The sequence below is a fragment of the Oncorhynchus clarkii genome, chromosome 13 (assembly GCF_045791955.1).
Source record: "Oncorhynchus clarkii lewisi isolate Uvic-CL-2024 chromosome 13, UVic_Ocla_1.0, whole genome shotgun sequence".
NCBI classification, from domain to species: domain Eukaryota; kingdom Metazoa; phylum Chordata; class Actinopteri; order Salmoniformes; family Salmonidae; genus Oncorhynchus; species Oncorhynchus clarkii.
The window spans coordinates 16671258-16683884 of NC_092159.1; the positions used below are offsets into that span (position 1 = coordinate 16671258).

Sequence of the window (12627 nt, forward strand, 5' to 3'; positions counted from 1 at the left end):
GATCTGGGCCTTTAGAACCTCAGAAACAAAGCACACAGTGAGTGGACAAAGTGATGATCCGTAATATATACAAGCTGATGATCCGTAATATATATTGTCTTTAATTTCCGTAAACATTCAAAGCTATCTCTCTCAAAAATCAAATGAATAGAACGGAAGCTTCCCTCCATTGGAAGCAGTGATGAGCAAAGCTGAAGCTTTAAGCCATCCTCTTCCCGCCCACCATCTGTTGATTAAACACTAAAACACCACTGTGCTTCGCTTTGTTGCACTGTGTCTAACCTCCCTTCCCATTCCCTTACAATGTCATTATCTAGCATTCGATTGAACTCAACAACACAACAACATGACTAGCTAGCTAACAGCTGGGCTTTGTAGCTTTTCACTCCCTTTTAAAGCTAATGCTAACTGATGCGGACATACACTTGCTTAGCGATAATGCTAACTCTCGCTCTCTCTCCTATTACTGGCAGATTTAACTCAATGAACAAATACACTTTTAACGTGATATCCATATGTTCAGCTTATAGACTAGTGCATTACATGGATATAGATTTAACTTAATGAACAAATTGACTTTGACTAGCTTGTGACATCGATAGACCATACCGATATGGCTAGCAATAATTAGCAATTTTCCGTACATATTGTGTAGTGTAGCTGCAAAGCTAATCCATCTGTCATGTGGTGAGGACTTTCTCCCAAATACTGCAACCAAATTCCATTGGGCTCCAGGATTCAACCTGGGCTCTGTGGTACCATTTTGCCTCTTGCTCCCACAGTGACAAATTAGGCACAGGGCCACAGACTCAAATAGCCCTAAGGGAAATAAACCTCAATTTCGGATCATTTCACTGTGGTACTTTAGCTGCGGGGCCCTGAAATGAAAGCCATGATGTATCCCGGGGGATATTCAGGACAGCTCTGTATCCTACAGTTCGTGACACGTCATCGCAAGTCCATTTTCTGTGTGCCTTTCATTAGCCCCTAAAAATATCCTGGAAACAATTGTGCACTTCCCACTGCCACAGAAACAACGTATCCCTCACGTACCAAAAGCGAAATGCAACGGCTGCCATGAAATATCTATTGTATGCTGAGTACATTACACTGCAAGTTGGAGAAGAATGAGGCGACTGGGAAAAATGAACTGCAGTGCATTTCGGTAATGATTTCAGAGAATGTGACTTTCACACGGAGTGATAATGTGTTCCATGGGACCCACAGTACCTTTCTGGTGACTCAGTCAAAGAGCTCTAAGGTAATAGGAATAACCATCTCCATCAATACACCTACGACAGTTCATTATTATACATTACACCTAACGCCATCTGCTTTGGCAGGGGCAACGGCACACAGGAGTTGCAATTCAATACACAGTATTCACTGATGAGATCATTTTGAAGTTTCTAAAATGCCAGGGGACGATGGGTCAGATATTCATATTCTCAGGTGTACACACACACACACACACACACGCACACGCACACGCACACGCACACACACACGCACACAATCTCACAATCTCATCTGTGTGGTGTGCTTCAACATGTCATTAGCATCTGATGGAATGAGGAGGAACAGGTATCATTCCAATGAGACAGACAGGCAGGCAGGCAAAGGCTTTGGGCAGATTAGTTTGGGCTTATCTCTCGATGTTGATAGAGAGGAAGAGAGAGAGAAAAAAAGAGAGATAGAGAGAGGTAAGGGACGATAAAGAGAAAAGGAGGGATAGATGGAGAGAGAGATAGAGAGACAGACGGGAGAGAGAGAGAGAGAGAGAGAGAGAGAGAGAGAGAGAGAGAGAGAGAGAGAGAGAGAGAGAGGAGGGAGGGGCCCATGTGAGGCAAATGTCATAACACATATCTCCCTTCCCTTCCCCCTACAATGTCCTTATCTAGCATTTGACTGATCCAGACAGCACAACAACATGGCTAGCTAGCTAGCTCTCTTTCTTTCTGTCTTTCATTCTGTCATTTTGTCTCAATCTCTCAGGCCTCTCTCCTGTAGCATCAGCCAGCCTTCACAGGCTCAGCTAAGTAACTGTCAATCTGTCTAAGTTCTGTCTTAGTTTTCCACCATATTCCCCCTGTATGGATGTGCACAAATGCACACACAAAAAAAGGTTTACACAATCTGATGGCCACACAGCAGTATGAAACACAGAGAAGGTGAGGACAGTCAAATAGTAAGGAAGGTGAGAGGACGGGAGAGAATGAGAGAGATATGGGGGAAAGAGGAGAGAGGTACCAATGGGTTAAGGTGTGAAAACAAACAAGGCCCTGTGGAGTTCAGTCCATTTCCTCTTGTACTCCTTCTGACAGGATGTGAGATATCTACAATACATGACATTAACACAAGGACACATCATTGTAATGTGGCACTGGTTCTGACAGCACACCGTCTCTCTCTCTCTCTCTCTCTCTCTCTTTGTAAAATGCAGCTAGTGTACTATACCTCCATCCCCTGCATACGCACATAAACACAACCTGCGTCTTTCTCTATTCACATCAAATATACTGTATCTCTCCTGAGAATCACAGAGGTCACTACCTCCCTGGTGGAAACAGACGATAGAGATAGATTTTGATTTGGGTCCAACACAGTGACATTTCCCAGTTCTTTGGCACATTTGACATTGGCACTTTTTAGATGTCTGGTTAGTGGATATGACACACACTCTGTGACCCTGTGATTGTCCAGAGACAGACAGACAGACAGACAGACAGACAGACAGACAGACAGACAGACAGACAGACAGACAGACACACACACACAAATACACACACACACACAAATACACACACACACAGCTCATTCAGATGTCCGAATCTACATGAAGTGTCTTAATAGGGTGCTGTGCCCCCACGAGCCAGAACAGATTCAATGTGCCCTGGCATAGATTTCACAAGTGTCTGGAACTCTATTGTAGGGATGAGACACCATTCTTCCATGAGAAGTTCCATCATTTGGTGTTTTGTTGAGGTGGTGAAAAATACTGTCTCAGGCACAGCTCCAGATTCCCCCATAATTGTTCAATTGGGTTGAGATCTGGAGACTGACACACACACACACACACACACACACACACACACACCCTTTATTCCCCCTATGCTCCTTTGATACCTCCTTTGATCTCACACATACACCCCTCCCCGCCACAACACACAGCCTCTCCCCTGCCCCAGATTCCTTCTCTCATGTGTCCCATCTCTCTCTCTGCGTCCTTGTTCCTGATGCTCAATCCATCCATCCATCCCTCCCTCCCTCTCTTTTCAGACAGGAAGCTTTTATCATCAAACCAGCCATCTGAATGTCTGAGAGTTGCCGTGTCAACAACACACAACTAAATGGCTTTTCCAGGACCCATTTGGCTCTGCATCGATTAAACAGGCCCAGGTCGTGATGGTTAGAGCTGTGTGCATGCCTGTGTGTGTGTTTCTCTCTGTGTGTGTGTGTGTGTGTGTGTGTGTGTGTGTGTGTGTGTGTGTGTGTGTGTGTGTGTGTGTGTGTGTGTGTGTGTGTGTGTGTGTGATGGGTGATAGCAGGAGGAGAAAACCAGGCCAGGCCTCCATCCCTTCAGTCTGTGTGGGATCTGTCAGCATGTAAGACCCAGTGATGAAGTGACCCGACTGGGGAAGAAATATAAACCTGGGGTGGAGGGAGAGATGGAGATGGGACGAGGCAGGGCTGCACCTCGACACCAGTAAATATTGGAGGCTGGGCTGTTTACTGACCTGTCAAAGGCTTGGTATTGATTTTCTCCTGGCTGGGCAGCGGTAAACAAGGGAGGAAGACTATCATACAGCAGAATAACATGTGAAGGGCTGTGTTATAGATCAGTTCACACAATATAGAGGGTAATTAATTGGTTTAATTGGTTGTTGTTGATGAGTCATACCGTCAGATCAATGGTGGCAGTGGTTACTGCTGAACATGTATTGCCGTGGATTTAATTTATTGAGAGATATCGATTTAATTGGAACGCAAGCAATCGAAATCTGTTGTTATATCATGACAAAGCTAGCTGACCATTATGGGGTTTAAAAAACGCTGGACATTAAACTTCCTGTGTGGCGAACCCACAGATCACCTACCCTTCCAGGTGGGAAACCTCTTCATCATGTTCTCCTAAGAGGCTAGACCCCAGTTGGCTCAAAAAGCAAAACAAGCCTCTTAAAATGTCCCCACCGTTAACAGGCCGTATCAGGGAGCGAGAGGTATCGTCCCACCTGCACACTAGTAAACAATTATAATTTGCTCTCCTTCCTCTACACATAAAATACTGTTTTGTCCCGGGGGGCATCACATTCATCAAGGCACAGTTTACACCTCTACACCCCTCCCATACAGAGTCCCAGACGTGGTGTTACGGAGTGGGGAATTTATTAGTGTCGTTTTATGCTTGTATACAGATGTCTTGTTGTCAGGTGGCGTTTAGGGGAAATGGCTAGTCGTGTGTCGTCAGTTGTGGTTAGTGGAGATGGGAATCGAACAAACGGCTTACAGGTCAAGGGAAGTATTGAAGTCATTGCCTGCGTCCCAAATGCAATCCTAGCCCCATAGGGCTCTGGTCAAAAGTAGTGCACTATGTAGGGTATATGGTGCCATTTGGTGCGCATATTTAATGTACTAGCCTCATGGCTACACACAATGGTAGGGGAGGGTATCAGAGTGTTGTTCATTAGGCAGGAAATGTAAGAAAACAGATTGAAACAGGGAGAGACTACCTGACCTTGTCCAATAAGAAAAGCCGTGAAACGCTAGGCTACGGTGTGCCTGAACGAGTACGACTCACTGCAATAAGTTCTGGCCCAGAAAGTTAAAAACATAGGAAGTAGAGGGTATTATGTAAGCTCTCTCTTCTGAGACGAATAGTAACAGACAGCTGGCCTTAAAAGGAACACAGACATCTCTCAATACCGGTTCTGCAGGTTTGCAAATTCACAACTCAAAGTGATCGGTCTGTTTTGATTTACCCATATGCACAATTCAGTGTGTTTGACAAAAAAATGCATTTCATGACAGAAGTCCCTTCATGGTGTTTTTAGTATGGCTGATATCCCAGCAGAGCAGAGCTTGGTTTGCAATATGTCATATTCAGTAGAACTCATATGATACACACCCTTGTAGCTGAAGGATGTTTGTATTGTTGTGGATGGATGCCGGTCTAAGTCCCCTACCACAGTAACACTACTAATATTTCTTTGAATAGACATACTTGTGGGCTTTTCAGAGAAATAAGTACACTCTTGTTGAGTGTGAGGAGGACACACACCCACACTTCCCCTCGCCCCCCTCCGAACACATCAGTCTGCCAAGCCCAATCAAAGGAACCACCAAGGAGCAAGGCGGGGGGGGGGGGGGGGGGGGTGCAAATCCAATCTCAATATTGATTTGAGGAGGTGTGAGGGAAGACGGAGGGGAAGTGTGTCTGTGTTCCTGTGTGTGCATGTGTGTCTAACTGAGTGTGGTTGTGCGGGTGTGTGTGTGTAAATGCTTTGCTGTGTGTGTGTCCTCTCATACACTGCATCTCTAACCTGCATGCTGAAGAGGCTGTAGTCTCCACACCCCGGCGGTGTCTAAATGGAGGATAACATCCCCATCATCCATCCTGCCCAACATCTGAACACGGCCCCCTAAGGCCCCGGGACGTGGCAGTGCTGTCTGGAACCATCACTGCACCCCACTGACACACACACACACACACACACACACCAATGACAGGAAATGGATGACAGCCAGCAAAGGAAGTGACATCGAACATCTGACATCTGATTAATGTAACTGGACACTGGTTCTCGATTGTTAATTGATACATTGATTTAATTAATTTGGTATTTTGGCCGTGACCTTACTCCCAATAAACCAGAGAAAATTCAGTGTCAGTACTTGTCATGTCTCTTCCAAAGCAGTCATGAAATGAAAGCCAGTTGAGCTTTGTCACACTGATTGGAGAGAATATCTGAACATTTGCCAGATGCTTGTAAAAGGTTTAAACACAATAAAAGCCCCCATCCTCAAACTAACCTTAATGACCGACATTAAGAAGTGGATTAACAATGTATTGTCCAGCTAAAACACCACATGTATAACTCTTATATAGCTAAACAATGGCTAATTCACTTGAAATCAATATGAACTATTTAAATCACTGTAAAATGCCTTATTTATAGTCAATCTGTCTTTCCTCCTACACGAAGAAGAGACATTTCCCCCGCTGTCTGACATAGCATCAGCAAACCGAGGGATAGAGGGTGTTGATAGGTAAAGAGAGAGAGAGTTAGTTCTCTCTATGACTTTGCACTTTTTTCCTCGTTAGGGGAGCATTCTGTCTGAGGAACACACACACACCCAAAAACACACACACACACCGCCTCTGAGACAGCCCCCGGCCCAACGTGCGTGTGATCGGAATCACTAATGAGGTTACCGCAGCGATAATTGACGGCCATTTAAAATGTAGGGAGTCATTATATTGGGGCTTGGATGGTTTTAATGAGAATTATGGATGCAAAACCAATGCATTTTATATGAATCAAACAAACCAACCAAAACAGGGAGATGGAAGGACAGAGGGAAAGGAGGGGGGGAACAAAGATAATGGCTTTGGACTAAACAGGAGGAGGAGAGGACAGATGTTTGTTGAAATCTTACTTCTTACCGCCGCCGCAGGAACTCAATATGTTGTCAACTGTTTTCTAACATGTGTACACCCTCTTGGCAAACATCAGCTACTGTACAGTGTGTGTGTGTGTGTGTGTGTGTGTGTGTGTGTGTGTGTGTGTGTGTGTGTGTGTGTGTGTGTGTGTGTGTGTGTGTGTGTGTGTGTGTGTGTGTGTGTGTGTGTGTGTCGGCTAAATGCATCGTTGGCTCTTTTCACAGACAAACTATTGATATTTTGTGTCCACAGCAGTGCAAGATGGGATTATTTTCATATTTCAGGTTTTCCAGACAGATGGGCTTTCACACTCACATGCAATTTAGATCAATGAGACCAGAGGATGCAGAGAATCCACTAATACATGACAATACATATAGTTATCTATTGGGCTTTTCTGCAGGTAGGCAAACCTCACAAAGATTTCTGTGTGTTTGTGTGTGTCCATATGCGCGTGGCTGTGTGAGTGTGTGTGTGTGTGTGTATGAGTATCTGCAAATGGGAACACAATATCCTGAGGACAGTCTTGAGGCACAATGAGCATGTCAACCCATCCAGCACATAAGGGCTGTACTGAGAGAGAGAGGCTGCTGGTCCAATCAGAGCCCTGTCTACAGAATGCTGCTGCAATAGCATCACAGCGGGGTACTGACTGTGACATCAGAGGAACCACATGGAACACCCCTGCTGATTCCCACCCTGCAGGCCAGGTGTGTTAAGACACACAGATAGTGACACACACGTAGACACAGGCACACATGTACTCAGGCATGTATATATTCACACCCTGAGACTCCAACTGACATCTCCACACAGAAACACACTAAATCTCTGACACCATCAATCACACAAAAACCTCCATCTACTAAAATCTCCCTCATGTCACATCAACCCACACAGTAAACATTCCCTCACTCACAGCACATAATTTCAACTCTGCTAACCTGTGATCCTTCTCCAACCCACTGTCCAGCTCTTATAACCTCTGATACTTCTCCAACCCACTGTCCAGCTCTTATAACCTCTGGTCCTTCTCTAACCCACTGTCCAGCTCTTATAACCTCTGGTCCTTCTCCAGCCCACTGTCCAGCTCTTATACCCTCTGGTCCTTCTCCAACCCACTGTCCAGCTCTTATAACCTCTGGTCCTTTACCAACCCACTGTCCAGCTCTTATAACCTCTGGTCCTTCTCCAACCCACTGTCCAGCTGTTATAACCTCTGGTCCTTCTCCAACCCACTGTCCAGCTCCTATAACCTCTGGTCCTTTACCAACCCACTGTCCAGCTCTTATAACCTCTGGTCCTTCTCCAACCCACTGTCCAGCTCTTATAACCTCTGGTCATTCTCCAACCCACTGTCCAGCTCTTATAACCTCTGGTCCATTACCAACCCACTGTCCAGCTCTTATAACCTCTGGTCCTTCTCCAACCCACTGTCCAGCTCTTATAACCTCTGGTCCTTCTCCAACCCACTGTCCAGCTCTTATAACCTCTGGTCCTTCTCTAACCCACTGTCCAGTTCTTATAACCTCTGGTCCTTCTCCAACCCACTGTCCAGCTCTTATAACCTCTGGTCCTTCTCCAACCCACTGTCCAGCTCTTATAACCTCTGGTCCTTCTCCAACCCACTGTCCAGCTCTTATAACCTCTGGTCCTTCTCCAACCCACTGTCCAGCTCTTATAACCTCTGGTCCTTCTCCAACCCACTGTCCAGCTGTTATAACCTCTGGTCCTTCTCCAACCCACTGTCCAGCTCTTATAACCCACTGTCCAGTGACTAACAACATGAATCTAGTCAGTTATACCATCGGGTCATGTGAAAGCTCCAGCGCCAGCTCCTCAGTATAGGCCAGTCATTAGAAACCGTGTGTCAGCCTATTACTGCTAAATGCATGCACACACACACACACACACACACACACACACACACACACACACACACACACACACACACACACACACACACACACACACTCCTATTTTCCCACGGTAACACCAACCCAAATGCTCCTGTGATCTGCCCGGTTCCATTAAGATGGATTACTCCCCTTTACATAATCATCTTAAACTGATTAATACGGTGTGGGAGACTTGTGGAAGGTGACTTTTGTTCATCTCAGAGGCATTCTGTCTAAAAGCCATATGAGGGTAGAGTATTGTCCATCTCTCCAGTGGCTCCTGGGGACAACAGGCCCCATTAGGACTTAGCAGTTTTCTCTCTTTCTAAGACGTTACCTCATTGTGGGCTTCCTTATTAGGGGTGTGAAGAGCACTTTAAGACCACACTATGGCAGGATAGGAGTCGGTGTTAAGGAGGATTGGAATCAACACTAACAGACAAGCATGTGGAATTGGAGTCGAACAGAGTGTGACTTGCCTCCTATATTCTAGTTGAACTCTTGCTAACGTTAATTTTGGGTGTGCGCACACACACACGCACGCACGCACACACGCGCGCACACACACACACACACTGTAGCGGTCTGCAGAGATCCTGTACCAGTTACCAATAGTGGTCTGGGATAGTACTGTAGCTACTGCAGAGGCCATTTGACACCTCCTTTATGAAGAGACGCAGTGCGCAGGGCTGGCTGCATAATGAAACACAACCCTGGCTGGAACAGTACAGGGACTGTACAGTGTTCATCATTTGGGCCTTAGTCTGCTGAAAAACTCTGTACCCTGGTTACAACACACAGCCTTAGTTCTGGTTAAAAATGCAAGGATTACAATATGTGTTGTTCCCCAGATAAAACAGCTCTGTTATAACCTCCTTTATGACTTAAGACATGTTACATCCTGTATCATTAGAAACGTCACACTACATTTTCACTAAAAATACAAACCAAATGTTAAAAAAAGTGGTTTGTGTAAGTTATGGTCGTCCATAAAGCCAGAATCTTCAGTAGGCAGATACAGCCAGTGAAGGGTGAGTCGAGTGCTGAATTCAAAAACCAGGCAGCCATATGAGAGAGAGAGAGAGAGAGAGAGAGCGAGAGAGAGAGAGGGGTGACGTAAACTCTAATAGCTAAATAACTGCCCCCTTTTACCTTATATAGCCAGGAGACATCCTGCTCTGATCATGTGACTTCCTGTATGATTGAAAACGAAAGGAAGACAGATAACTTCTATGTACATTCCTTTTACCAGTAACAACTTTATTTGGTGTAGAATAATCTGTCTGGTGAATCACTTTTACCTCTACCTCCCATTAGAGATCAACGCCGACCTGTCATTAAGTGAACTAACTAATATTAAAGCATATAACTTGGACGTTTTTTGGTAAGTATTTTATCCAACTTAACCTTTTCAAAATGCAGCTGTTTTATACTCTGTTTTGATATACTGTATGTAAAACGTAGTTTATTTCCTTCCATATATATATATATACATAAATTACCTAGTCAGACTAATTTTCCCCTTTCTTACTCGTCCAATTCTGCAGTATTGTGCATTGACACACTTATTTGTGGTCAGGGAGGGAATTCCTTAAAATTGGGGAGGATATGTCCATGTGGGGAGGAGATTACTTCACTACTTCTGCACGAAGAATGGCTCTGTCAGGGCCACGGAATGGCAGAACCTACATCATGTACCATGGCACCTCTTGGTGGGCTGCACAGAAAATCATGGCCAAAGGTTTTTGTCAATCCAAGTGTGGCATGTTGGGGCAGGGTGTGTATCTAAGCCGGGACCTGGAGAAGGCTAGTAGATACCCCCTGGACCTCACTGAACACCAGGTTGTCATCAAAGTTAAAGTCAATGTGGGCAAGGTGAAAAAAGTAGACCGCCAAGGCCACCCTTTGCAGAAGACATGGCATGACGAAGGTTACGACTCAGCCTGGGTTCCTCCTAACTGTGGCATGGTGAAGAGTGGTTTAGAAGAGACCTGTGTCTGGGACCCAAACCGCATTACTGTTTTAGACACTATCAAATCAAAAACAGAACCCACCTTACAAAGTGAGGACACTGATGAGGAAGAGGATGAAGAGGACACTGAGGAGGAGGAAGAGGGGGTGGAGGGAGAGGAGGAGGATTATGAGGAAGAGGGGGTTAATGAAGAGGAGGAGGGGGATTATGAGGAAGAGGGGGTTGATGAAGAGGAGGAGGAGGAGGAGGAAGAGGATTATGAGAAAGAAGGGGTGGAGGGAGAGGAGGAGGATTATGAGGAAGAGGGGGTTGATGAAGAGGAGGAGGAGGAGGAGGATTATGAGAAAGAAGAGGAAGCAGATGGGGACACTGAGGAGGAGGAGGAAGAGGAGGAAGCAGATGGGGACACTGAGGAGGAGGAGGATGAGGAGGAAGCGGATGGGGACACTGAGGAGGAGGAGGAGGAGGGAGAGGAAGAGAAGGAGGAGGAAGCGGATGGGGACACTGAGGAGGAGGAGGAGGAGGAGGGAGAGGAAGAGGAGGAAGCAGATGGGGATACTGAGGAGGAGGAGGAGGGGGACACTGAGGAGGATTATGAAGAAGAGGAGATGGAGGGAGAGGAGGATTATGAGGAAGAGGAGGAGGACTCATGGTGAAGATTAGCAGGCTATTCTATGAACTCAGTGGTGTTTTTAACACATCTACTCTCTCTCTCTCAGGCTGAGGGACAGAAGTCACCATCATTGTAAAATCTCAGCTAATTTGTTATTTTGGGAAAGTAATTTCTGTAGATGTTTACTTGCTTAATGTGATTCATTTGCATTTATCCCACAGGTGTGAGACACGATAATGGTCATGATTAGGGACATGAGGTTTTCCCGACCACAATGGCCTGACCAGGAAAAACTCCAGGCTCTGGTTATGATACACAGATTTAGGGGCCCAATGTTGTTCCTGGTCAGGTACATCATACTTGATATACGTTGAAAGAAGACTGCAAGTGCTTCACATGTACTGTATAGCCAGAGGATAATAAACATGTTTTTGTACTTGCTGACCTTTGGTGGTAAAGCTATTACCATGCTGACATCAGACAATCAATCTAACAACCATAGAAATATGGCTGAAAATACAGCTAAGCCTGTCGACTATCTACGTATTCAGACATTATTGTTAAGGGAATTTTAATCAATAATGACTAATTATGGATACATTTCAATCAGGACTGACTAATCAGAATACTACTATGTTACTGTATATGTACCAATCAGAATACTATTATGTTACTGTATATGTATGAATTTTCTTTTAATCCTAGTTCTGAATATAATGTGTGCAAATATAATCAAGAAAAAGAACAATGACTGTCTGTTCCTTGGTAGAAATGAATGAACTATATCGCCAGACTGGCTAGAATGCTTATCTACACAGGCTGGCCTTGGCTCTAGACTGATGTGGGAAGGCTTGATAACTATACAGCCTTTCTACCAGTGTCAAGAAGTGACGGAACATTTAGAAAACGCTGACGTCATTTTCAGTTTATAATCTGTGGTAAAATGTATCATGAGCAGTACTCACGAGAATAAACACAGCTGGTTTATTTCAAAGGCTGGTCTCTGTTCATTTTATACAAATAATGGTCTTACAAACTCTTATGAATTGACAGAGTGATTCATTTTCATTGGGTATTATAACAGAGGAATTTAATTCATGTAACAATTATACAGTGTGTTACAATCTAGACAGACATACAACCATAACACAACACTAAACATTATTCAACCCTTCTCCATCCTTGCACAGTGGGGGAGCTGTATAATACGCACGCACGCACACAGACACACACACTGCAGCAACATGTCCAGCCCTAGTCTGTTAATCTTTGTGGTCATCCTCTGGGGACAGGGCTGACAGAGATTTCCTCAGTGTGCTGTTACCCAAACGTGTATATATGTTACCCAATGTGTGTGTGTCTACTAGCTCACCCACCACCACCGCACACAGGCGGCCGGCCGGTCACCACACGGCCACGCCAAAGCCCCTTGTATACCTCCCCCTGCCTCCCTTTTCTCCCTCTGTCTGGCTGGCTAACAGTC

The 12627-nt window shown here is 45.1% G+C and overlaps 1 protein-coding gene across 1 annotated transcript; it reads left to right on the top strand.

The window, feature by feature from the left end:
- Nucleotides 1-9780: 9780 nt before the first annotated feature.
- On the top strand, nt 9781-12131 carry LOC139423793 (sodium/potassium/calcium exchanger 1-like). Its single transcript, XM_071175426.1, has 2 exons — nt 9781-9943; nt 10107-12131. Exon 2 carries the CDS (start codon nt 10168-10170, stop codon nt 11185-11187), a length of 1020 nt encoding a protein of 339 aa, XP_071031527.1. The 5' UTR covers nt 9781-9943; nt 10107-10167; the 3' UTR covers nt 11188-12131.
- The last annotated feature ends 496 nt before the right edge of the window (nt 12132-12627 follow it).